Source organism: Zonotrichia albicollis, chromosome Z (assembly GCF_047830755.1).
Source record: "Zonotrichia albicollis isolate bZonAlb1 chromosome Z, bZonAlb1.hap1, whole genome shotgun sequence".
NCBI classification, from domain to species: domain Eukaryota; kingdom Metazoa; phylum Chordata; class Aves; order Passeriformes; family Passerellidae; genus Zonotrichia; species Zonotrichia albicollis.
In genome coordinates, this window is record NC_133860.1 from 74,682,155 (window position 1) to 74,705,958 (window position 23,804).

Below are 23,804 nucleotides of genomic sequence, written 5' to 3' on the forward strand. Positions count from 1 at the left end.
ATTCTTAGGTTAAATACATTGGACTAGAAATAAAATCAACATGCCAAAATAATCAATAACAGCTACTGAGGCCATAAAACAGATGAAATAATTAAACACCTGAGTTATACTCCTAAAAAGTCTATCACAATACTGAGAGGTGTGCTCAGGGAGCCTGGGTATGCAAAAGGAAGAACAGGACTTTCCGTTCCACTCAAGGTTAACATCTGTGACCAGTTCACTGTGTGGGAGAAAGCTGAAGCCAGAGTAAAGATCTTCTGTTCAGCTGAAACTATGCAGGGTAGAAATTACAAGAGTAGTTATAAATCTTTCATCCTCAACCAACACATACCAAGACATTTTACTAAATTATGTTCTTTAGTAATCTCCAACTTGTGAAATTGCAACAAATTTCAGTATTACTAATTTACCCCATCTGAATATTTTTGCTTCTTACTTAAACAGAGGAAATAAAAAATGCTTGCTAACACTCTGTTCCTTCATTGTGAAGCAGTACTTTCAGATTTCAGACTTTGTATGAGGTTGAGGGGAAAAAAAACAACCACACCTGCTGAGAATTATAAAACAATGTAACTTAAAACAAATACCATATTCTTATATGGATGTATTGGTAATTGCTTTCCTAGTCTCACAGTTGGTCACTCACAGTTCCTTTTTCTTTAATACACATAGTTTTATGGCAGTATATATGGATTTATAGGCAGGAAATATGTATGCAAAAAACCAGGGGTTTTGGTGTACCAAGTTCATGCATAAAATTACAAAGCTGAAATCAATCTATCTCTCTTTCTCATGCAATTTCTTCAGAGAAACTAACAGAAGATCCCTTTACCTATTTGACACAAACCTGCTTGATAAACAGAAGCTGGGCAGTACAGGCAATTATTATGTCGTATTATATATGAAAACGACTGCTATGAAAAAAGTAAATGGTAAGTGGTAAAAGGACATTTCTTAGATAATTTCTACTTGATGGCCTCTTTAAGATGGCAAACTTCTTATTTGTTCTGTTTCCCATCAATTCATGATGTGAATTACATTAGATACTTGTTGACATACTTCATGTTTCTCCACCTGAACCAAAGCATGGCTGATAGCACAGCTGTGAAGAAATAAATTTATTGAGAATATAACTTAGTATTAGAACATGTACAATTTATTCTCCAACTGCCAAGCTCATCTGCAGCCCCACAAGGTTCTTTAATGGCTATAGTCTGCTCACAAAGTCAGGAAATGGAAGTTTTGGGACAAAAACAACCCAAAGAATAAAAAATTTCATCTTGTAAAAGATCCTCTAATCAAGAAGAAAAGCCTCAGATGGTCTGAATTCTTCCATCTCTAAAAAGTAACACAACAGAACACATCTGAAGGTGAAAAATGAGATAACTGAGCATGCAAAATGTTGGTCACTTTGATGAAATCAAATTTTCAGGTGTTCATGTGACAATCAGTGACTAAGAGCATACATTGTTTAGGAATATATATAGCTAGAGATGCTAACTCAGTTCTGGCCGTAGGTTGAAAATGAGGAATTCACTTCCATCTTTCCCTTTTGCCATGATGCCTGCCCTTAAGAGAATGAATTTACATGAAGAACAGTTTGGCGTTAGTGACGGACTTTGGTGCAGTGCTAATGCCTCTCACATGAAAAAGCTTCCTCTAGACACTAAATGTTAACCACTTTATGATTTACAAGAGTAACATATGAAAATGGCTAATCAATATGAGTTCAAAGTTCCAAGAGGTTTTTTCTGCAGAAAAAAAACCCCACATAATGACATGATGTAAGTAAATGGAATTTACTTCCATCTTCCAGTTATTTTGATACCATCATGAGAGCTTGAGACAAAGACTATTCGTTTAAATAATAAACCAGATAGACTCACAGAAGCTAAGTCTATCTAAGGCAAGATGAATGAAGACTGACAGACGCATAAAAGGAGATATTAATGAAGGCTATTGGTTTAATTTTCTTCAGAATTAACATAGAAATATATGCTTCTTTTTAAGAACTAAATACATTTCATTTAGGTAAAGAGGAACAATCAAAAAAGTATGATTCTCTACCATTGCTGAGAAACTAAAAAGGGACAATAATAACAGTTATTTTCATTTTGTAACTTCTGTCTACAGCAATTAAATCAGCTTGTGTATTAGCAGTATAATGAATCAGTACACTGGTATTAACTAGCCTGCAAATGCAAATCATCGCTTCTGAACTAATTGAGTTTCAATCTTCTACAGTTCTTCACTGATGTGGTAGACGATCAAGCAGTTCAGAGTTTGGCATAGTCTTTCAGGATCATTTCCAGTTTCTGGCTCAGCATGATGTTCCCCTTCACTTTTAGTTTACCAGCAAAGAATGCCTAAAAAAAAAACAGAAGGGAAAAACATGTATTCAACTGTTTACTAACAAACCAAAGAGTCACTGGAATAAAATAAGAAGCCAAAGAATGGTTGTTTAGCACTTAGGAGAAAGCCTTTAGTGCACAATGCTTAACTGGTTATCAGTTATTAAAAAAACCTGTTCAATTCTAATGCCATCCACAACCAGATTGTTTTATCTATAGTGCAGAGAAGACCAACGCTGTCACTCATGAGAAAAAAATTAAATAAAATAAACACAAAGCAACTTCAGTGGCCTCTGTTCCCTTTCCACATATAGCACAGAGCATTTCTCCAACTGTAAGAAAAAATGCCTTCACAGAATCTGATGGAAAAACTTCAGCAGGGCACAAAAAATAAAGCTCCCAGCATCATCCCCTCACATTACAAATATCCATATTTCATTATAAGAAATGAAAAAATGGATTGAAAAGGCTATATAATGAAAATTAAAGACTAATGAAAATGTAAGCTACAGACTCAAATTCCTACCAAATACAAACATATACTTGAACAATGTATTACACACATATGCCAAAGAAATGCAGTGGCTTTACACACAGCATATTACAACAAACAGGAAATAAGCAACATTTAGTTGCATTTGCAAAGTCATAAATCAATCAGTATTTTCACTTCAATGCTGATATATTACATTTTTATTCTCCCTACTTCAAAGACCCTGTTTCAATCTAGTTCGTATTTTTTTTTAAACTAGTTTTGCTTCACAATGGCTTTGGAGTTTGAAAGCCCTTTGAAAGTTCCTTAAATGTTCTTTTGCATAGTTCCATTAGCTTGAAATACATTCAAATAAAGAATAGAGAGAGCCAGCAGAAAAGAATTTGAATAGATGCTTTGAGCTTCTTTAGATGGAAAACTTCACAAAAACTCAAAGGAAACATTAATGCCTAAACATAGATGATGTTCCTGAACTGCAATCACTTTCTTTAGCATTCTGATGATTACACATCAACATCTTGTTTGTTTATGCTTTATGACTGCTGTATACAGAGGGTCACAAAGGATTTTACTCATGTGGTATGTAAGACTTATAAAAAATATTCACCATGATCATTAGTCTCCAATTTACAATCAAAGTCTCCAACAACTTCTGCTTGAGATCAAAGAAAAGGAACTGTTTGATACATGATGAGCTTTAATTAAAGTTTTCATTTGCTCAAGCTTTAATCTGTAAGCTGACATATTAAATTTGTGACAGTTCAATTTCCTTTTACACAAGGCATTTTTATTAGTAAAATTAGTCATTTGGAGTTGATTACTCCAGGAAGCTAAAATGGCAGACCCAGATTACAGACCTTCCTTAAATCTGTATTCCCCTGAAAAATATCCTGATTTAGGTAAATTTTGACCATCTAAATGCATGCATTGTCTTGACATTTCTCTGTGCTGCACTACTAGCAATAAATCAGACCACTGCAACAAACATCAACTTCCTGCAACATAATCAAAACAGCCTGAATGATTAAACTGACAAACCTAAACTTGTATACTGTGAAGTACCAGGAAGTAAACAAACTCCTAACTTTGCACTGCCAGGCTTTATGTCACAGAATCACAGTATGTTCTAAGTTGGAAGGAACCCAGAAAGATAATCTAGTCCAACTCTAAAGTGAACAGCCTGTACACGTATTGAATCCACAACCTTGGTGTTATCAGGGCCCTGCTTTAGCCCTTTGTGGTTATCTTTGTCTTAAGATAATAAAGATAGCATAAATGCCCCCTCACACTTTCTGGCTAATTCAGTATAAGATACTGATGTGCTTATACCTTATCTGACACTGGTCTCCACTGTCAAAACATCCCAGGGTTTAGGATTTCAGAATGCAAACAGTCATGAACCACAGCTTGATGTAAGGCAAATAATATGTCTACATACAAGACAGTATGTCTGTGACACCCAGGCTTTACCTTTTGGGGGTTAACCTTTTGTTGTACCACATCCATGAAATCCTCATCTGAGAGAGTGAAGATAGTGTCAGCAGAATTTCTGGCAGGTCCCTGATACACTGCTCCAGAGCCATTCTTTAAGTCAATTGCTGAGAAGCAAGAGCAAAGACAGTTTAATTTCAAAATAAAGATAAAACTTTCAGGCTTAAGAACAGCACTTTCCTTACCTATTATTATAAAGCATCCAGTCTAAATTATTAGCTATCAGCTACTCAGAAAATAAATGAGGTATAATTCTTCTTCATCAATGAAAGAAAATAAAAAATTATTCCTGCACTGAAAGGGGAGGGTGTTTACAGCAAGGACTTCAAAATTCTTGCTGTGATGGTAAATCTATTTTTGAATGACACCTAAGATGCACAAGGTATTAATTAGTGCACTTACTGCAAAAATGTTCAAGTTAGTAATAAAGCCCCAAAGTTCAAAACCAGCATCCTGTAGTCAGACAAGGCAAATGTAGTGGTGTTCAAACACACTGCCTATTTTCCCTGGTCTGTCCCCCAGGCAACACAATATAGCCTATTCTGCTTCATGCAAGGAGTGTTTAAAGCCTTGCCAATTATCTGTCTTTCTCTCCTGGAAAGACAAAAATTCCTCCAAGTGTCTGTAGCGTCAGAGTGTTCTTTTCCCACACCAAATGACCTGCCAAAATAATCTACTACAAAGCTAACACCATCAGGTTTTGTGTCATGTTTAGAAGAGTATTTTGACAGGATGTGCTCTGCTGAGTCATTCTCAGATTTTGCAAATTCCTGTCTTTCCTTTACACCTTTGCCTCTTGATCCATCACGCCCCCATCCCACACATTATTCATGTGAATATTCCTGTAATAACATGGCACCTCTAATCACAGAATCATGGATGACAGTTAGTTGCTCTTCATGGACAAATTTTAAGGCCCTTGCCTTAAAAGAGAGCTTTATTTCTGCATAAACTATCTTATGTGCCACTTTTTTCCAAATAATTTTTGACAGGGTAAGGGGAACTATAGAGACTGGGAGTAGCTTTAGCGTAATTAAGTCTTTCATTTTCTGAAATCTGCTTCAAGCAATATTTATCCAGTTACAACAGAACTAGAAGGGGACTTAAGTATACAGCATTGCTCAGTGAGAAGTGACATATTGGATTATTATTTTCCAGTTGATTTTAAGGTAAATTATATATCCTGGAACAGATTTAATGCATATCACTAACTTCAAGCAATATGGGAAGAAATTTAAAAAGGTTACTGAGCACCAGAAATTATCTGTACATTTGTGTTTGTGGGTAGGGGCCATGTAACAACATCCTTGTGGCCCAAACCAGCTACTATATGATCTAACATACCTGAGCCTTTAACATTGCTCATGTAGGTTATGCAGGCACAGACCATTATTAGGAAAACAAAAATCAAAAAAATAATCTACTGAATCATGAAATGCAAGCCAAACACACCAACTAAAGTCTGAGAGTGGATACCAGCTTTTAGACTAAGCTAACCAGTGCTTTTAAAATACTCCTTTACCCAAATGCTGCTAATGTTAAGCACCATACTAGTGCAGCCAAACTGTTCCCTTGGAGACAAACAGCGAGGTCAGCAAGCACTACAGATTAATTCACAAAACACAGACATGGTGTCTAGGATGCCTGCAGTTCCTAGCCAACTGTTTTAAATTACTTCTGGACCTTAGGAATCCCTTTTTGTATTTCATTCTGCTGGCAATAATTTTTTTTCCTGTCCCAACCATTCCTACACTGCTCCAGAAGTGAGCCAGATACTGGAAGCCTGACATACTGTCTCCCAAGACACAACTTCTCATTCTTCACTAAATACTGGCTGAAAAGAAATTTTGATGTACTTTATTGAAAATACTGATCCATCAGTCTCATCAGAGTCAGGTTTAGATGACAAAAACAATTGAATAGGTGTAATGGCTCAGAAAAGTTCTCATAACCCTTAAGTATTATTTTGAATATGGTACATAACTAACAGCCGTTACATTGTTGTGCATTAAGATATTACTTAACATTAGTACAGTCCTTGTTCTCCTTCTCCATTTCCTAGCGAAATCCCAAGACCATCATTTACCGTCACTATCTACAACTAACACTAAGCTCTCAAAGCACAACCACACGTTTAACATTGCATAATCATGGCACCCATAATCAAGGTAAATCTTTCATGTTTACAGAATCACAGAATGATTAAGGTTGGAAAAGACCCACTATCTTAACAACTAGACTCCAGCACTAAATGAGAAATACAGCAGTTTCATGAACACTTCCAGGGATGGTGACTCCACCCTGTCTGTGAAGACATTTCTCCTGAACATGAATTGCCCATGCTGCAGTCTGCGGATGTTTCTTCTTGTCCTGTCACTGGTTGTCCTGTCCCAGAAGCAGCACGAGAAGCCAACCCCCACCTGGCTACAGCCTCCATCCAGGCAGTTGTACAGAGCAGCACAGGAGTCTCCCTGAGCCTCCTTTCCTCCAGGCTGAACTACAGCAGCTCCCTCAGCTGCTTCTCACAGGAGGTGAGCTCCAGACCCTGTCCCAGTTGCATTGCCATTCTCTGGACTCACTTCACCACCTCAAAGTCTTTCTTGTGAGGGGCCCAGAACTGGACACAGCACTTGAGGTGTGACCTCACCAGTGCCACATACAGGGGGACAGTCACTGCCTGCTCCTGCTGGTCACACTGTTGCTGATACAGGCCAGGATGCCACTGGCCCTCATGGCTACCTGTGCATACACTGGCCCATGTTCAGCAAATTGTCATCTAAAACCTCCAATATTTTTCCACTGGGCAGCTTGCAGCTTTCCAGCCACTCTGCCCAGCCTGTGGCACAGCCTGGGGTTGTTGTGACCCAATGGCAGGACCTGAAACTTGATCTTGCTGAACCTCAATGGGTCCTTGGCCCACTGCCCAGACCCTGCCCAACCTGCCCAGATCCCTCTGCAGAGCTTTCCAACCTTCCAGCAGATCAACACTTGCACCCAAACTGATGTCACCTGTGAAAGGGCTGAGGGGACACTCAATTCCCTCATCCAGACCAACAACCATGATATTGAAAATATGAGACAGGACTGGCCTCAATACTGAGCCCTGGGGAGCACCACTTGCGACTGGCTCCACCACTCCCCAGGCCCAGCCACGCAGCCAGTTTTTTACCCAGCAAAGATTATGACTGTCCAAACTGTGGACTGCCACTTTTCCCAGGAGAATCCTGTGGGACACAGTGCCAAAGGCTTTGCTGAGGTGAGTCACCTGGTCATAAAAGGAGACCATATTGGTCAGCCAGGACCTGCCGTTTCTACACCTGTGCTGGCTTTGATCCTGGCCCCTTGGCTCCCAGATGTCCTGAGTGATTGCAATCAAGATGGTCTGATCCACAGTCTTGCTGGATACCAACCTCAAGCTGATCACCTCAAATCCTGAATCCCACCTCAAGCTAATCCTTACTAGTTACTAGAAATTCTAAGTAAAAAAAAAAAGCAAGGAAAAAAAAAAGAAAGAAAAAAGAAAAGGACTGATCTAGTGGTACATTCTTTTCCCAAAAATATCAAAAAGGTTATTTCCACTTCCTCTAGATTCTTTTTAAATAACATGAAGATTTTTGATAAGGAAGAAAAAAATGAGGCAGCCACAAAAGCGAAACACTCTGACAGCAAAACTGTCTTTTCTATAAAAACACAGAGAACAAACAACAGAATTATTGTTACTTGATCCATCCCTTTTCATAGGCTGCATCATAAATGAGTTGACCTCTCTAATACAAGTAGTTAAAAAAAAAAGTGCCACTGTGGACCAAGAGTGATCCAAAATATATCAGATATTAGTATTTAGCGAAGGAAAGTAACTCCCCACTTTATAAAGAATGAAAAGCTACCACAAAAACTTGTTCATTCTATTTTTTTTCAGGGCAAAAAAACAAATAGAAGGATTAGAAATATACACAATCCACTTTCTTCCCTCCTGACCTACACCTAGGCTAGAATGCTGAAAATACAATTCAGACTAAACTAGAGCACCAGCTCATTGGATAAATAAACTAGCAATGAAAGAAAGAAGCTGAATTCCAGAACAGGTTCCAAACATTAGAGCAGAAAAATCCTAGCTTTCCAATGACCAGAGAGAGTGCCCTCTTGTTTATCCTATGGAATACATTCTATTACATATCTGGCAGAAAAGTAGAATCAAGAAGTTCAAGTGAATGAAATGCTAGTCTTCTTTTAAATTTTTGCTTTTACTTCGATACTTAGATGTTTTATTACATTAATTAAAATTTATTAATTATTATCATCAAAAAGATGATGTTGTCAGAGATAAAATAAAAATAGGAGAAAATTCACATATATAGGAGTCAAAACACTAGATAAAACAGTAGATATTGACATTTTATAGCAGGTTGCCAAAAACCTAAAAACCTAATATTTGAAGTAAAGTAAAAAAAAAAAAAAAATTTTTTTTTACTTTGAAGAGTGCCTCACCCTTTCTAGAAGAAAAATATTACCAATCAGACTTTTTAAAGTTTGGTTTGTGTTTTATTCTGCTTTACAGTGGATAAGTAAGGGCAATAAAAGACTCAACTGCTAACCAAATAAAAACAGGTATTCTTCATTGCCTGAAGTCATATTGCATCATGAATTATTGAGCAATTTCACTTTAATTTATCAGCTGTTCACAACCAACTACATGTAACAATTTCTGCCCAGTTCTCATAACAAAGTTCCATTCTTCTGAGAACTGGAAAGGAACAGAAACATCTCCTGCCTTCAGCACTAACTTCAGAAATATGAAGAAAAGCAACGGATGGGCAAACTCTTCGAAGTGCTGTTCTGGATTGCCATTAACTATCAGCCAACAGATCTCAACAGCATTAGCTTTTCTCTATGGAAAGCAAAGTTGAAATGAAACCTTAACTCTAAAAATAAAATAAAAAAATTATAATGCCTGAAAAAAAGGCTATTGTTGTATAGTAATACATAATGCAGGAGAGAGCAAAGTATGCTTTAGGTAGTGAAGAAAACTGGAAAAAGCAGTGGTGGGTTATCAATTAAGGTTTTTGTTAAAAAGTGAAAATAGTTTCAGTACCACTACAGTTATTTCTGTGATATTGATACTTGCTTTATCTCTTTTAAAAGGATTTTCAGCATCCTCTTGAACTAGAACAGCTTGTTTTTATACAGAAATACCACTAATTAAGGCCAGTTGTCAGGCATTACAGTTCAACATTGTTTACACAGCAGATGAGCTGTCCAAAATCTCACATCCTGCATGCACAGTCAATTGCTCTACACCTCTTCATGGCTTCACACCATCCACAGAGAAACTGCAGATAAGGAAAGGCCCACTGCTGGTTAAATAGACTATTGTCATAATACTAGTGCCTCCACAAAGATGTCTCTCTGTACCATCAAAAGCCACATTCAATTCACAAATTTCACTTGACTTCTAAAAATCCTGGTTTACTGCAGAAAGCAGAGATCAAAATGTCACAGTTGCAGTTAGAACACTAGAAATAAATGTAAATATAGTAAAATAAAAAAACTTTTTGTTTCCCTAAAGTTTGAAAGATTGATTGCATACACAAGAACAAATTTCACAGAATCAGAGAATCATTAAGGTTGGAAAAGATCTCAAGTCCAAGTTTTAACTGATCAATACCATGACAACTAGACCATGGCACTGAGTGCCACACTCAGTTATTTCTTGAACACTGCAGGGACAGCGACCCCAGCACCTCCCAGGACAGCCCATTCTTTCCATGAATAAATTCTTCCTGATATCCAACATCGCCATCCCATGATTGAGGTCCCTGGGAAAAAAGACTGACCCACACTTGGCTACAACCTCTTTGCAGGCAGCTGTAGAGAGTTGTAAGGTCCCCACAGAGCTGCCTTTTCTCCAGGATAAACAGACCCAGCTCCCTCAGCTGCTCCTCACAGAGCTTGTGCTCCAGATCCTTTCCCAGCTCCACTGCCCCTCTCTGAACACACTCCAGCACCTCAAAGTCTCTCCAGGACTGAAGGGCCCAGAAATGGACACAGCACTCGTGCTGCGGCGGTTGCCTTCTCTTATCTGCTCCCTTCCCAGATCTGAAGAGGCCGAAGGACATCAGCAGAAGATGCTGGAGCTACAACCATTGAGTAAGGGAGCAACGGGCTGCAGGGCCCAGACTGTTGCCAGCACTGTCAACGGCTGCACTCTTCACAAAAGCACAAAGCTGTGTAAAAGTGACAAGTCAAAAAATTAAATCAAGACAGAACAACTATATCCAGTTAAATAAGAGAAAGAGGCCTATCAGGTAGCCCAAAAGAAGTAGAAGCACTGTTTGTAAAGGCCTAGGAGGCCCTTACAAAGAGAGGCCTAAAAAAAGATAGATTGTTAATTAATTAACATCAAGGTACAGCTTAAAACAAAAAACTCAGCCAAAATAATATTCCTCCTCATACACAACTTGTTTCAGTGATAACTTGTCAAGAATTTTGACCATACACTGAAATAGTATGTAATATTTAGCTATGTGAACCAAATTGTGAATTGATTTTAATGTCATGTTTTCCTTTTGGCATTCTTGTAGCTATATACATTATGAGATTGACCCTCCAAAATGGCAATTTTACTTAGAGAAGAGAGAAAGATAATTCAGAATTTATCTAATCTAGCAGCATAACATTTACAAAAATTATTTAAAATTTTTGTACACAGAAGATCAACTAATAACCACCAGGCCAAATTTAAATGTACAGTAAAGAACTGCAATTCTACTAATTGAGTCAAGTAACATTAAAATCTGAATCATCTTTGAAAACCAGTCAAAATAGTGACACAGAAATAAACTCAAGCTATAGCAAAGATAACATTGTACTGTCATCATCAGTTTTTAAAGTAAAAAATCAATTTGACAAAGACTAAAATTTCTAATTGCATGCAGAAGCTTACCTTACATTAAAAACTCAAAGTCAAGCATTCCAGTGAGAAAATGGAATTGTGTTATATATTCCAAACTGACTATCATTGCTCATCCGCATTACAAAAGTCTTGCTGATGACCATACAGAGATCTTGCAAAAATCACATAAAGTCAGAAATCTTTTACATTATTGAGAATATCCTAACTTCAAGAAAGCTGTCTTCCTTGGAATGTAAACTCACAAACTTCCATCTTCTTCTGCACTTACCATGGAAAATGAATTATACCAGCATCTGGTAGAAAAGACAACCTGAATACTGAATAACAATGCAACATATGCAAACATGCAAAAAAAATTAAGTTGGGAACTGCTTATAAAACTCAGGTACTTGCCTCTGAAGGCCTTTTGCTTTATGTTTTTTTGGATATACGCCTTTTAATGGCAGGGAAGTGTTTTCCAATATTCCCCAAATAAAAATTTAATCATGCAGATACATATATAGCTTGCCATTAAAAATATGCCATTGGAGTTAAACAGACATCAACAACAGTAGGCTCTTTTTCCATGTAGGGAAAAACAGTGAAGGTTGATACTACAGTTGTCATAACTCCTAAAATTCTGCTAGTGAGTTTTCTTAACTATTTTCATATTGACAATATGAAATTTTAATATTTAGGTTATTTGTAGCAGTCTAATTATTTTTTAGTAATAACCAACTCCTGTTTTCTTCATCCAGAAAGTACTTGAAATCTAAAGGCACACAAAAATATTCAGAAAAACACAAATACAGAAATAGGATGACACAAAGCTCTTTCAAAAAAAGTGATACACAAAGGAAGTATTTGCATACCAATACTCCCAAAAGGAAAAGTAAACAACGTTTCCTACAGACATCCTGCTGGGTCACCTAGATATTTACCTTCAGCCTTACACATTTACTACACCACAGAGACTACAGTACTTCATAAGGAACTGACCACACTGTAAAAATTTTGACAGTAACTTTTCCAAGCTTCTGGAAAAGTTTCATTTCAGCTCTTAATAGCAGTCAGCAACAGGAAATGTTTAAGTATATTAGATTAGCTCCTCCAGCCTCAATCCCACAGGGATCTTTAAGTTTTTTTCCAAATGCATATAATAGTACAGAAAATTGTCACTGCAACAGTAGCAGAGGGAACAAGACAAACAAAAGCTATGTCTATTTTATTCCTTTTAGCTAGAGACATATGAACAGGAAGAAAGCAGTACCTTCTTCCTACTGCTTCAGTAGGAGAAGCAGGAGAGGACAAAAGGCTGACTATTGATTTATTCGAAGCAGGAGCACTCTCTTGATCTGAATACAATAGCCAAAACATTCACCTCTTTTCCCTCTAATAAAGTGTGATCTCATGAGGCAAGTAAGGGCAGTGCTCAGGCCTAAATATCTCAGTGTGCTTGTTCTGCATTCAGCAATTTGCAGTTTCAGAACTTCTTACTGCATGAGAAATTTTATTCATATCTTGAAACACCCCTCAGCAGATTTCTCCTCCATTGACTTGTCCCTCTGTTCTCTGGACATACATAATATTGAACTTAGGTGATCAATAAAGCAATTCCAAAGTTAATGCAAATGATCAGTCAACCTGAAAAAGTTTTCTAGTTGTCATTATAAACATGACCATCACTTGTATCAAATTTAGCGACACATGAAACAATGGACAGGACTGATGTGGAGTACAGTGTTTCTCAACAAATACAAGTTTCCACTTCAAGTATTCAGGAGTTTAACCAACAGACTTCTAATTATCACCTACAAACGTAAGCAAGAACACAAGTAAAACTTCATATGCCTTCTCTCAAAGTTCTAACCATGTCTGTAATTTAAATTACTTCATGCAAAAATGGAAAAGTGCAGACAATAGAAATGATTAAGAGCAGTAATGAATTTTAAGACAGAACGTCTGAGTTGGATTATTCAGTATTTCCCTTGCCTCATTTTGATGTATAGGCAATCAGTTTGCATAAGACCCACACATATATTCATATTTATTAACTTCTATCCAAACAGAAATCACTCTTTAGCCCTCAAAAACTGCTTAAAAAGCAAGGCAAGCAGAACACAACTATCGTGATCAATCTCTGTATAATATTTTTCCTGAAACTTAACAGCAGTCTTGCTACTCAGAATCTCTACTGGTCAACATTAGGAAAGGATTAAGTAAAATGATAGGTTTCTAAATTGCTCAACAATAGTTTAAAATAAGTCACAGTGTACAAAACAGAAGATAATGGCAGACCTGATCTGACCTACTGTGAGTCTCCCCTCTCAGCCTGTCAAAGAGCAGCCCCTTCACCTGCATCCCCTCCAAAACTCTTTTGACTACATCCAACCACTGAGATCAAACAAAATGAAGTCTAAGCAACAGGCTTGACCCAGACTTTCATTTCCCCACAAAAAGGCCTGGAAGTTACAACCTCAGTAAGCTTTTTCCTTTTGGAAAAATCTTTACACTCCACCAATAAAGCACTAGACAAGTCAACAAAACAAAAAAACAACAAAAAAAACCAGAAAAGAAATTCCAAAGATAAAAAAAATCTATCTAATTAATAAAAGGAGATTTAGGGTTGTTTTCAAATATACATATCTTTATAAAGAGAACAAAGGAGAACTTAAGAAGAAAAGGTTTTTGAGGAAGTAGCTTTCCCCCATCAGATCACATAATTCTATTATTCATTTTATCAGAAAAAACTTCTGCTGTGAGCCACTGCTATTACAGGCTGTAGCTTCTCATCATCAATCAGTCCCATGCTTAAATGATGGGAAATCATGATTAAGCCTCCATTAAACCTTGATCTCAGAAAGTGTAAATGGAAACAAATTGGGCTACGTTTTTCACTGAAGTGACAAGAACAATGCAGTAGAAATAATTACTTATTTGTTTTAGATCAGTTAGCATGTACATCACCAGCAGACTAATTACTGTAACACTCCTACTAGGCTAATTTAGCATGCTTTCCTAAGTGCAGTGGCAATCCAATCTGGAAAGTGTAAATAGAAATGCACTGAAGTTCTAAAGGATGATGTAACCTATGCCTACATTTTAATAGGCAAGTTACAGAAGAATGTTCCTTGAAAGAGTAGTACCTGCAAAGTTTATCTGACCTCCTTGTCATTTGTCCACCCAGAATGCATTCAGACCTGTAGGTCCCACTGAATACTCATCTATTACGCTACACTTAGTTCCAAGCTATCAGGTAACTGGAATGATTACAATTAATCCCACTCCATAACAAAAATGCATTGGGGTATCACATAAACACCACAACTTACTCCACTGCATTGCTGTTTTTCCATCTTTAGTGATGTCCCACTGGAATACGGCATTTACTTTCTTTACCAATTCATTTCCCATCTCTTTTACACGGCGACCAATTTCTTCAAACACAAGGTTACTCTGCAGCCCTCCAGCCTTTAAAAAAAAGAAAGTATGAAGAATTTAAAATTGAAACCTTGTTAAAAGGTACTGAACATGTCACTTTCCAGCATGCAAAGCTTTAACTATCTACATCAGAATTATTAAATCCAACTGAGATTTTTTCTGCCACAAAATAATCACCTCTAGCTACCCTCAGCACTAAAGAATACATTCAAGCAAAAAATGCTTCATTTCAAATTTTCATTTAAATTTTTTTCAAATTTTGTTTTTATAGTTTTTGTCATTTATCATTACAATTTGAGACAATGTTTTTGAATTAGTGCTCTAAGAGCTTCTAAATTGCCCTTTTTTTCCTTTGGATGATAACCACTGCCACTTTTTCTACAGTGAATGTTATGTTAGTTTTCAGAACAAAAAACCCCAGTGTTTTTACTTTGACATGAAAAATGTTAAAACCATAGTGCACTATGAATACAGTCAGAACTCTGGTGGAGAAAAAATTTAACAGTGGGATCAGCTACATGTACATTTCCAACTTTTCCAAGCACATTATTTCGCAAGCCTTTCAATGTGTTTCTTTTAACAAATATTTTTACTGGATAAAAGGCTTCACTTTAGGGAAGCTACTTCACTGACATTTTTTGTCTAACTGGAACTGGAGCAAAGAAAGTCTCAGAGCTTTAGTTGTTTGCTGTGCCTACCTGTAGAGCAGAACACAAGACTCCTCAGGCTGCTATTTTGTGACCTCTTTGGTTAAACCTAACATTTTCCATTATATTAAAGGGTTCCCAATGGTCTTTAAATTTGCCAAGCTTCACACAGTCAGGCTGGTTTCCCCTGGTGGGTGTCTGACCCTGCCAGCAAATTTCTGCCAAAGCACCCTAATTTCTCAGAGTAAGCTTAAAGAAGAACACCCGTTCTGCCAAGTTTTTTTTTAAAAAAGAAAATCTGAGTGGTTCAAAAAAGTTCTAAGCTTTGAACTTCATTCAACAATTTAGAATGTCTTAGAAGATTAAATACAAGCAGCAAAAAGAAACAGGTTCCTGGATAAAACACAGAATCATAGGATGGCCTGAATAGGAATGAATCCTAACGATAATCTAGTTCTAACCCCCTGTTGAGGGGCAGGGACATTTTTCACTAGACCAAGGTGCTCCAAGCCCCATCCAGCCTGGCCTTCAACATTTCCAGGGATGAGGCAGCCACAGCCTGCTGGTTTCTCTAGGAAACCTGTTCCAGTGCCTAACCAACCTCACAGTAAAGAATTTCTTCTTAAGACCTAATCTAAACCTAGCCTCTTTAGTTTGAATCCATTCCCCCTTATCCTGTCACTACACACTCTTGTGAAAAGCTCCTCTTTGTCTCCCTTTGGGTAATAAAAGGCCACAACTAGGTCACTCTGCGGTTTCTCTTTTCCAGGCTGAGCAAACCAAATTTTCTTAGCCTTTTCTCATAGGAAGGGTGCTCAAATCCCCTCATTTTCTTGATGTCCTTCCTCTGGACTCACTCCAACTGGTCAATGCCCTTCCTGAGCTGGGATCCCCAGAGCTGGATTCAGTGTTCCATGTGGGGTATCACCAGAGCAGAGGGGCAGAATCCCATCCCTTGACCTGCTGGCTATGCTGCTTTGGATGCAGCCCAAGTATCACCCAATATTCCTCATTCTGTGATTAAAAGCTTTATATGAATGTCACAATCTCAGCATTTCATAAACTTCAAAGCATTAATATTTCATAGTTTGCATGCAGGAATCAATGGGGAAAAAATAACAGTTTACTAAGGCATTGCCTTAATAATAAACAACAAATATGCATTGCCTTAAGTCACTTTTAGACCACATTAGGGTCATCCTCATTATTGCATATACAATTCTGTGTTTTGTGGCAAGTACAGTACCAGAGGCTTAAGGTATGCATGCATGCTGAGGATTTTTTTTAGGTATACACAGTATAAAGAGCATGTTGTGTGCCAGGCCTAACCACATGTACTAACAGCTCTCAGAGTCTTATTTCAAAATGATTCAATGACGACACTTCTTTTCTGTGAGTACATTATGTCATTTTCACTCATGCTAATGCCTTCTTGCCCCTCTCCCTGTGTCTCTGAAAAAAATGAGAAAGGTCACACACTTTTACATCCTACACAGAGTGTGATCTTCAACATCTACAAAATAATATGAAAAACATTGTTCTACAGTTACACATCCAAATTATGTTAAGTAATTTATATTTTGAGCTATGCAAGTGCTCAAAACGTGGCAGTCATTGGCACATGCCCTTCCTTGTTTTGTAATAATACAGCACAACGTTTATCCTGAGAGATCCATTAGCATCAAGCACATCAAATATCAGCATCCAGTGTAAACAACTGAAATTTGCCTCTCAAACAGATCAATTAACATCTGCAGCCTAAACAACGTACATGTTAACATCTCTGAACTCGTAACTCCTCTGAATACTGCAAATAAGATTGGTAAGGGACCTAAGTATTTTTCCTGTGTTTTTCATCAAAATAAAGCCCAACTATGCTTCTCTTCAAGTTAAGACTTCCATTGCTTCCACCTACCCTCAGAGGCTCTCGAGCAGAAGGCTTTTCCAAGGCTGGTACTATATCCACATAGCCCCCTGCAATGGCAACTTCTCCCGTCTCCTTGACCTGTAGTGGGGGAAAAATACATTAAAGAGGTGATTTATCTGCAGAAAGTCACAAAAGAAGGGCATCTAAGGAGTATTCCTGATATTTTAAAATCAGACATGTAATGAGATAACATATAAGTTACAGAGTGAAAAAAACCCACTTCATAAATGTGCTGTAGTCTTGAGGCAAATTGTTATAATATGTTTCCAAACAGCTCTTCAAGCAAAATAATTATTTTCCTCTGGAGAAATTGTACCAAAATATATTGCTGGTGTTCTGCTCACAAAACAGTTGAAGAACCTTATTTACCTCCAGTGTTACAAGTTATTGTCTATCTTTCTTCATAAATAGTTCTTAGAAAGACATTGCTCTAAAATGTTTTTCCTTGAGGTAGACATTCAGTTGTCAAGAGTCCATTTAGACAATTTCACTATCTCCACGTGCCTTATACTTCAACTTGCACTAGAAACAGCTTTTTAAGGATTGCAAACAAAAAGAAACATGAAAAATGCCTGAATTTCCCCCAGTTTAATTTTTTGAAATAGTTACTTCAAATTTTTTTAAATAGCTACCTTCAAGGTTTCAATTTGGTATTTTCTCTTTGAGGGATGTTGACAAACCCTACTGACTTATGGCAGCTAACAGAAGTCTGATAATGCATATAGAGAAGTGTATGACAAATAGCCAAACTGGAGAAACATCAAGTACCACAACCTAGTTTATTGGACTACGTTAACTGTTACTCAAATAATGCCTGACAGCTTGTCCCCAGCTGCCACTGCACTTCAGACAATGCTGAAAATGGATTCAAACCACCCTCTCAAAACTTTAAGTCTATCTGTAGTTTGATTTAACCAGAGTTCATACAAATACAACATGCAGTAAGAAACAAAATTCTGCACACCTCATAACTCCACCTCATAACTGTTTAAGATGGTTTACTATAATCCTGTTAAACCTTGTAATTTCTATCCAAAATCAGTTACTCCAAAGTTGTGGAAGAAAAATCCTTAGCAAAATTCACCAAAACTCTACATATTAGCAATTACTAAACCAAGCACAATTACAAATTTTGCCTTTAAACACAACAGAACAACTCACCCAGCATACAAATATGGAAGGGCTTGGAAGCATATTATGAACTCTATTAACTAACATGGTACATGGAAACCATCAAAAGTAGATATATGAATTCTAGATTGAGTGAACAAACCTTTTAAGTATAGCTACAGTAATTTTCAAAGCTTACTTGAGGCACAAACTACCTCATTTGCTACTAATAATTATAAATTGAGATTTTGTACAAAGTAATCTCTACATTGTTACCATCCTGAAATTCTGTAGCTGCTACCACCCATCAGATCTGCAAAAAAAATTTGCCTCCTTCAGTCACCATGCACATCCCAGAAAGCTGTATGAATACAGCATTCCTCTGTTCCTATGATGACTCTCCTTGTTTGATTTTGCCTGCCCAATGCTCCTTGCAGCTGCAGCTATACCTGCTGCCCTACTCATTAATCAAGAGCTGGAAGAGCTGGCTGCATTTTTATGGAGATGAGGCTGCAAAGCTTTGGCCATCAAAGCAATGTAACTCTCACTGCATATGCCAAAGCAAATATTGACAAATACCAGTATCAAATCAGAGGCAAAGAAAGCAAAAATGTCATATGATGCTACATAAGTGATGACATTCAATTTTACTTTTTGCCCTTTATCTGGAGTTTCATTTACCTTTAGTTCCCACCAAGTACCCTATGACATGGAGACAACACTACTAGCAGAATATAGAATAAAGCAAACCCAGATCTCAAAAAAGTGTAAACACTGTTTTATTGTAGTTACTATGTTCAACTGCTATGAAATTTCCATTTATAGGAAGTTGCTCTGTATAGCTGCAGCTTAAGTTCCCAATCTAAGCTAAATCTGCAGCACACTTACATGCATAAACTGTTAAGAGCTGATTAACATAAATAAATGCTAAAAAAAAGATGAATACATAGTTATGAGTAACTAGACAAAACAACTACACACTATGATGACCTGAGGATGACTGCTTTTTTTATTATTTTTATTCTCCCCAGTGGAAAAACACAAAAAATACAAAACAATGAAAAGAGTGCTCCTTTTACAGGAGGGTATTAAGTCCTATGATTATAACAGTACTTCTATTAGAATCCTAGTGACACCTTAAAGTAAGTAAGACTATTTCTATTATATTTACTTCATTTCTTTACAAACCCTTTGCCAAGGGTGTGCTGCTTAATGAGTCATCCTTTCTTGCTCCCCTCATATCCCCACTCTTTTAACGAACACATCTTCCTCTGAAGCCCACAGTGAAGAGATTACTCTGACCTTGGTCTGAAAATGGATTCTATCTCCTTCCTTCCACATTTCTGTTTGTAAAGTTTCCCCTGGATAGACTGGCTTCGCAAAGCGAACCTAAAAGCAAAAAAAGAAAAAAAAAAAGAGGGGTTGTGAAAATATTTGTCTGCTATATATAAATGCAAAGCTTAAACACATTGGCTCTACTGAAATGAAAAAAAGAGGAAAATTAAGTCAACTATCAATGTAGAAAGCCTATATATTTAAACAAACATAGAAGACAGAGGCATTAAAATGCATGCAGCTGTAAGTAAAAGCAATTCTGGCAATTAACACATCATGAAAGACTCCTCCCACACTTAAGATTTCTTTTGGCACTAAAATAGAAAAATCCAGAAAATTTACTGCAAAGAATGAACACACAGACCTTGATTGCCTTGAATCTCTTCACATCATTATTTGCAAACTGCTTCAAAACGTTCCTGGCAGCAAACCCAAAGGTGCATAGTCCATGAAGTATAGGCTTCTTAAATCCTATTAAAGAGGTAACATTTTAGCATTTTTTACATTAGGACCTTAAATGCAGCTTCTATGAATTGCTATACCGTAATCATAGTATTTTCCTCCATTAGTATTCTTAATCCTTTTTTTTTTAACCTAATTTATCTCAACAAAAAAGTATCTGTTACTATTTATTATTTCTTCTACTTTTGGACAAAGAAAAGTGCTTGGTGACAAGCTGCACTCTTAGCAATGCATGTGCTCTATGAGACCCAGAAGTAGAATTATTCTCTGTCTGTAGAGGTGACAAAAGGAAAAATAAGGAGATTATCTGTTTTAGTATGCATGCACAGGCACATCAGACATGCAGTTAAATGTAAGTATGTACATTCAGGGTAAGAGGTGCTGTAATCATTAAAAAGTGGCAATACTAAGATTATTTGATACTTCCTGTTTTGAATTCCTATTCATGGTTGGCCAAAGTCTTCTAATACAATGCTGGCTTTAGGACTAATTTACCTTTATTCACAACCTTGGCAGAGGATAAGCTTTATATTAGTGTTGCATCTTTTTCCACTACTGTCAAAATCTGACAAAATAAACCTTTGACAACTGGCCTCAGATTTGCTAAAATGCAACTGCTAAGTTATAAAGATGCTGCTTGTATATTCTGATTCCTTTAACAGGTTGTTCTGACCTGACAAGTCAGGTAAACAGTAACTGATCACACTTGCAACAGCCCATGGAATCCAGACAGAGCTGTCCAGCTTTGGCACTGAAACTTGTTGTCTTGCCCAGAACTTATAGCTACTGCTGTCTGCCAGAGTCTGTTTTTCTTGAACTCTTAATAACTTCTCATTGCATGTACACAGCACAAAATGTTCTCTCAAGGGACAACAGCTGGAAGAAAAACCAAAAGCAAAGCAAAACAAACAAGAAAAGAGAAGACAGGAGAAAGTCTAGCCAGCAGGGAAGAGGGAAAGGGAAGGGAAGGAAAAAGGAAAGGAAAAGGAAAAAGGGAAAAGGGAAAAGGGAAAAGGGAAAAGGGAAAAGGGAAAAGGGAAAAGGGAAAAGGGAAAAGGGAAAAGGGAAAAGGGAAAAGGGAAAAGAGAAAAAGAAAAAGAAAAAGAAAAAGAAAAAGAAAAAGAAAAAGAAAAAGAAAAAGAAAAAGAAAAAGAAAAAGAAAAAGAAAAAGAAAAAGAAAAAGAAAAAGAAAAAGAAAAAGAAAAAGAAAAAGAAACTACCATCAAGACAGAAATAAAAAAGCCACAAGGACACCATCCTAGCTTTGGCTGGGCTATAATGAATTTTCTTCCCTAGTAGCTTTTACAGCACTGTGCTCTGAATTTAGTTTGACAGTAATGCTGAAAATACACTGACGTTTCAGCTGTTGCTAAATAGTGTCTAAGATATGCCAAACACTCTTCCGTGACCTGTGATCCACCACCAAAGAGGTGGCAGAACCTCATGCTCAGGATATAAACTGGGGGAAGCTGGCCAGGAGCTACTGATCAGGGCTCGGAGACAGGCTGGGCATCAGTCAGCAGATGATAAGCAAATGTGTTGTGCTCTTGTTTCTCTTGTTTTACTCTTCACTTCTTCTCTGTTCTTTTCATTATTATTTGTAGTAGTAGCAGCAGCATTAGTATTATTAATGTAATATTTTACTTTGCTTCGGTTATTAAAGTGTTCCTATATCAACCCACAAGTTTTACCTATTTTTCTCTGCAACTCTACTCTCCACCCCACCGGGAGTGGGGGTGGGAGAGGAAAGGGAAGCGAAAGGAAAAACAGGGAGGGGAGAGATAAGGAATGAGCAAGTGCCTGCGTGGTAACTAGTTGCAAGCTGAAGCCATGGAAGATTCAATGCTGGGAAAGATGGGAATTATGACACCAAAGGAAAGATAAGTCTAGCAGAATTATGGGTGAGAAAGAGAAATTTTGTCACATTACATTAGAAGATATGTCAGAATGACAGGCTTAGAGGAATATGAGTCTGTTTTCTCACTCTAAGTATTTTAACCTGATCACTTTGTCATTTCTTTCCCACAAAATATTCGAGTATGTACACTTTTAATAGCACTCTATTTTGTATACAATGGGCCCAGTTCTGAAAGCACAAAGTTACCATGCAGTCAGATTACTGCACTATTGTAACAACCTCAGTTTTCAGTACCTCTCATTCAGAATGTTATAGTGACATCTAGCTCTTTAAAAACTCAGTTCAATTCACTATGCAAAAACCAGAAACCACCCACTCTATTCAGAACTCAGGTATACCCAATCCTATTTCTCCCAGTGTTTTCTTTATAAAACTAATACTCAAAGAAAAATTCCATGAGCAAAATTCTATTACTTTGTATCTAGACTGAAACAAAATGAAAGTAAATATTGCTTTCTAGTATCTGGAAACACAAGATGCAGGAATAAAGGCCCAAGAATACAAACAGGTGTTTTCATGTGCTTTATGTCTTCTGAAATATTACCCACAGCAAGTCTTAACAATAATCCAGGAATGACTGGAATGCATTATGCTGAATGCTTGTTTCCCATGCACACTGGTGAGAACCAGTAAAAGAGAGATTGTTACATGACAAGAAGGTGTGTGAATAGATGTGAAGGAAAAAAAACATTTGCACACCTAGAAAAAAAATTTGTGGACTATCCCTACAGTCATTTCTTCTTTGACAGTACTTGCATTTAGTATAGGTAGGGTATTTTGGAACTTTCATAGTTCCAAAATCCGGTGTGGCAGTTTTATGTTGAGACAAAAGGATATCTTCTCTACAGTATTAATTTCATTTTCTCTATGTGCCAGTGCTCTTTGTTTGAGCAGGCAGAGGATTTTTACTTCTCTTCTATTGTAAGGTATTTAATGTATTATCATCACTATTATTCCAAACACTGAGTTTTCAATTATAAACACGCATTTCTCAACTCCATCACCATCATTAAAAAATCAACATCATAAGCAAACAGAATGCTTTAACAAACCGGGGAAATCTCTTCTTAAACTCTAGTATTTGACAATCATTACTTATGAACACAAATTTACATAGAATTATACAAAACTGAGTTAACAAACCAATTAGTATGCATTTATGAAAGATAATTTGCGAATGTTATGTGTGATCTGAACAAGAAAGCATAGCTCTGCTCTATTTATCTTGATAAGAACACCATCCAGTGATACTTGCATATCAAAAAGAAATTCATCAGGAAACTGCAGACTCATTATTATAGATTAGTAGTCTCATGTAATGTTTATGATGATACCACACATATTCAGGAAAATTTCTTACGTAAATTGAATTGCTGCCTGCCCACAGTAATCAAACTATACTACTTACAAGGCCTGAAAATATGTCTGAAAAAATAACTTTACTACACGATTTCAAGAAAACATCCCTTTTCATTAATTGCATCTCTTCAAGAATTAGTTAATGCAGTCTCTGATCTGGTGCTTTGGTATGTAGAATTATGTAAATTAACAAGCTAATGCACTAGCAAGAGGTGTAGTTAAGCAATCTTATAGGAAAGCAGTGCTAACAAGCTCCCTCTCTCCTGCCCTCCTGGATTTACTGGGATAGAGAAGGCTACACTGAAAAAGAAAAAGTTCCACTGAGACCCACATAATCTTCAAATTATTCAAATGGAAAGAAACACATATTAGAGAATT

The 23,804-nt window shown here is 36.9% G+C and overlaps 1 protein-coding gene across 3 annotated transcripts in view; it reads right to left on the reverse strand.

Annotated features, from left to right (window-relative positions):
• Positions 1–1,944: 1,944 nt before the first annotated feature.
• The window catches only part of HSD17B4 (hydroxysteroid 17-beta dehydrogenase 4), a 62,993-nt gene continuing 41,133 nt past the window's right edge, over positions 1,945–23,804 (reverse strand). For 2 of the 3 annotated variants that reach the window (XM_005488434.4, XM_074532175.1), the window contains exons 19-24: positions 20,052–20,158; positions 19,655–19,741; positions 17,231–17,320; positions 14,560–14,698; positions 4,315–4,442; positions 1,945–2,366 (exon numbers count right to left, since the gene is read on the reverse strand). In XM_005488434.4, the coding sequence (XP_005488491.3) occupies positions 2,277–2,366; positions 4,315–4,442; positions 14,560–14,698; positions 17,231–17,320; positions 19,655–19,741; positions 20,052–20,158 (641 nt within the window). In that variant the 3' untranslated portion in view covers positions 1,945–2,276. The remainder of the gene's footprint in view (positions 2,367–4,314; positions 4,443–14,559; positions 14,699–17,230; positions 17,321–19,654; positions 19,742–20,051; positions 20,159–23,804) is intronic. The other variant, XM_074532176.1, reaches the window with a different exon arrangement.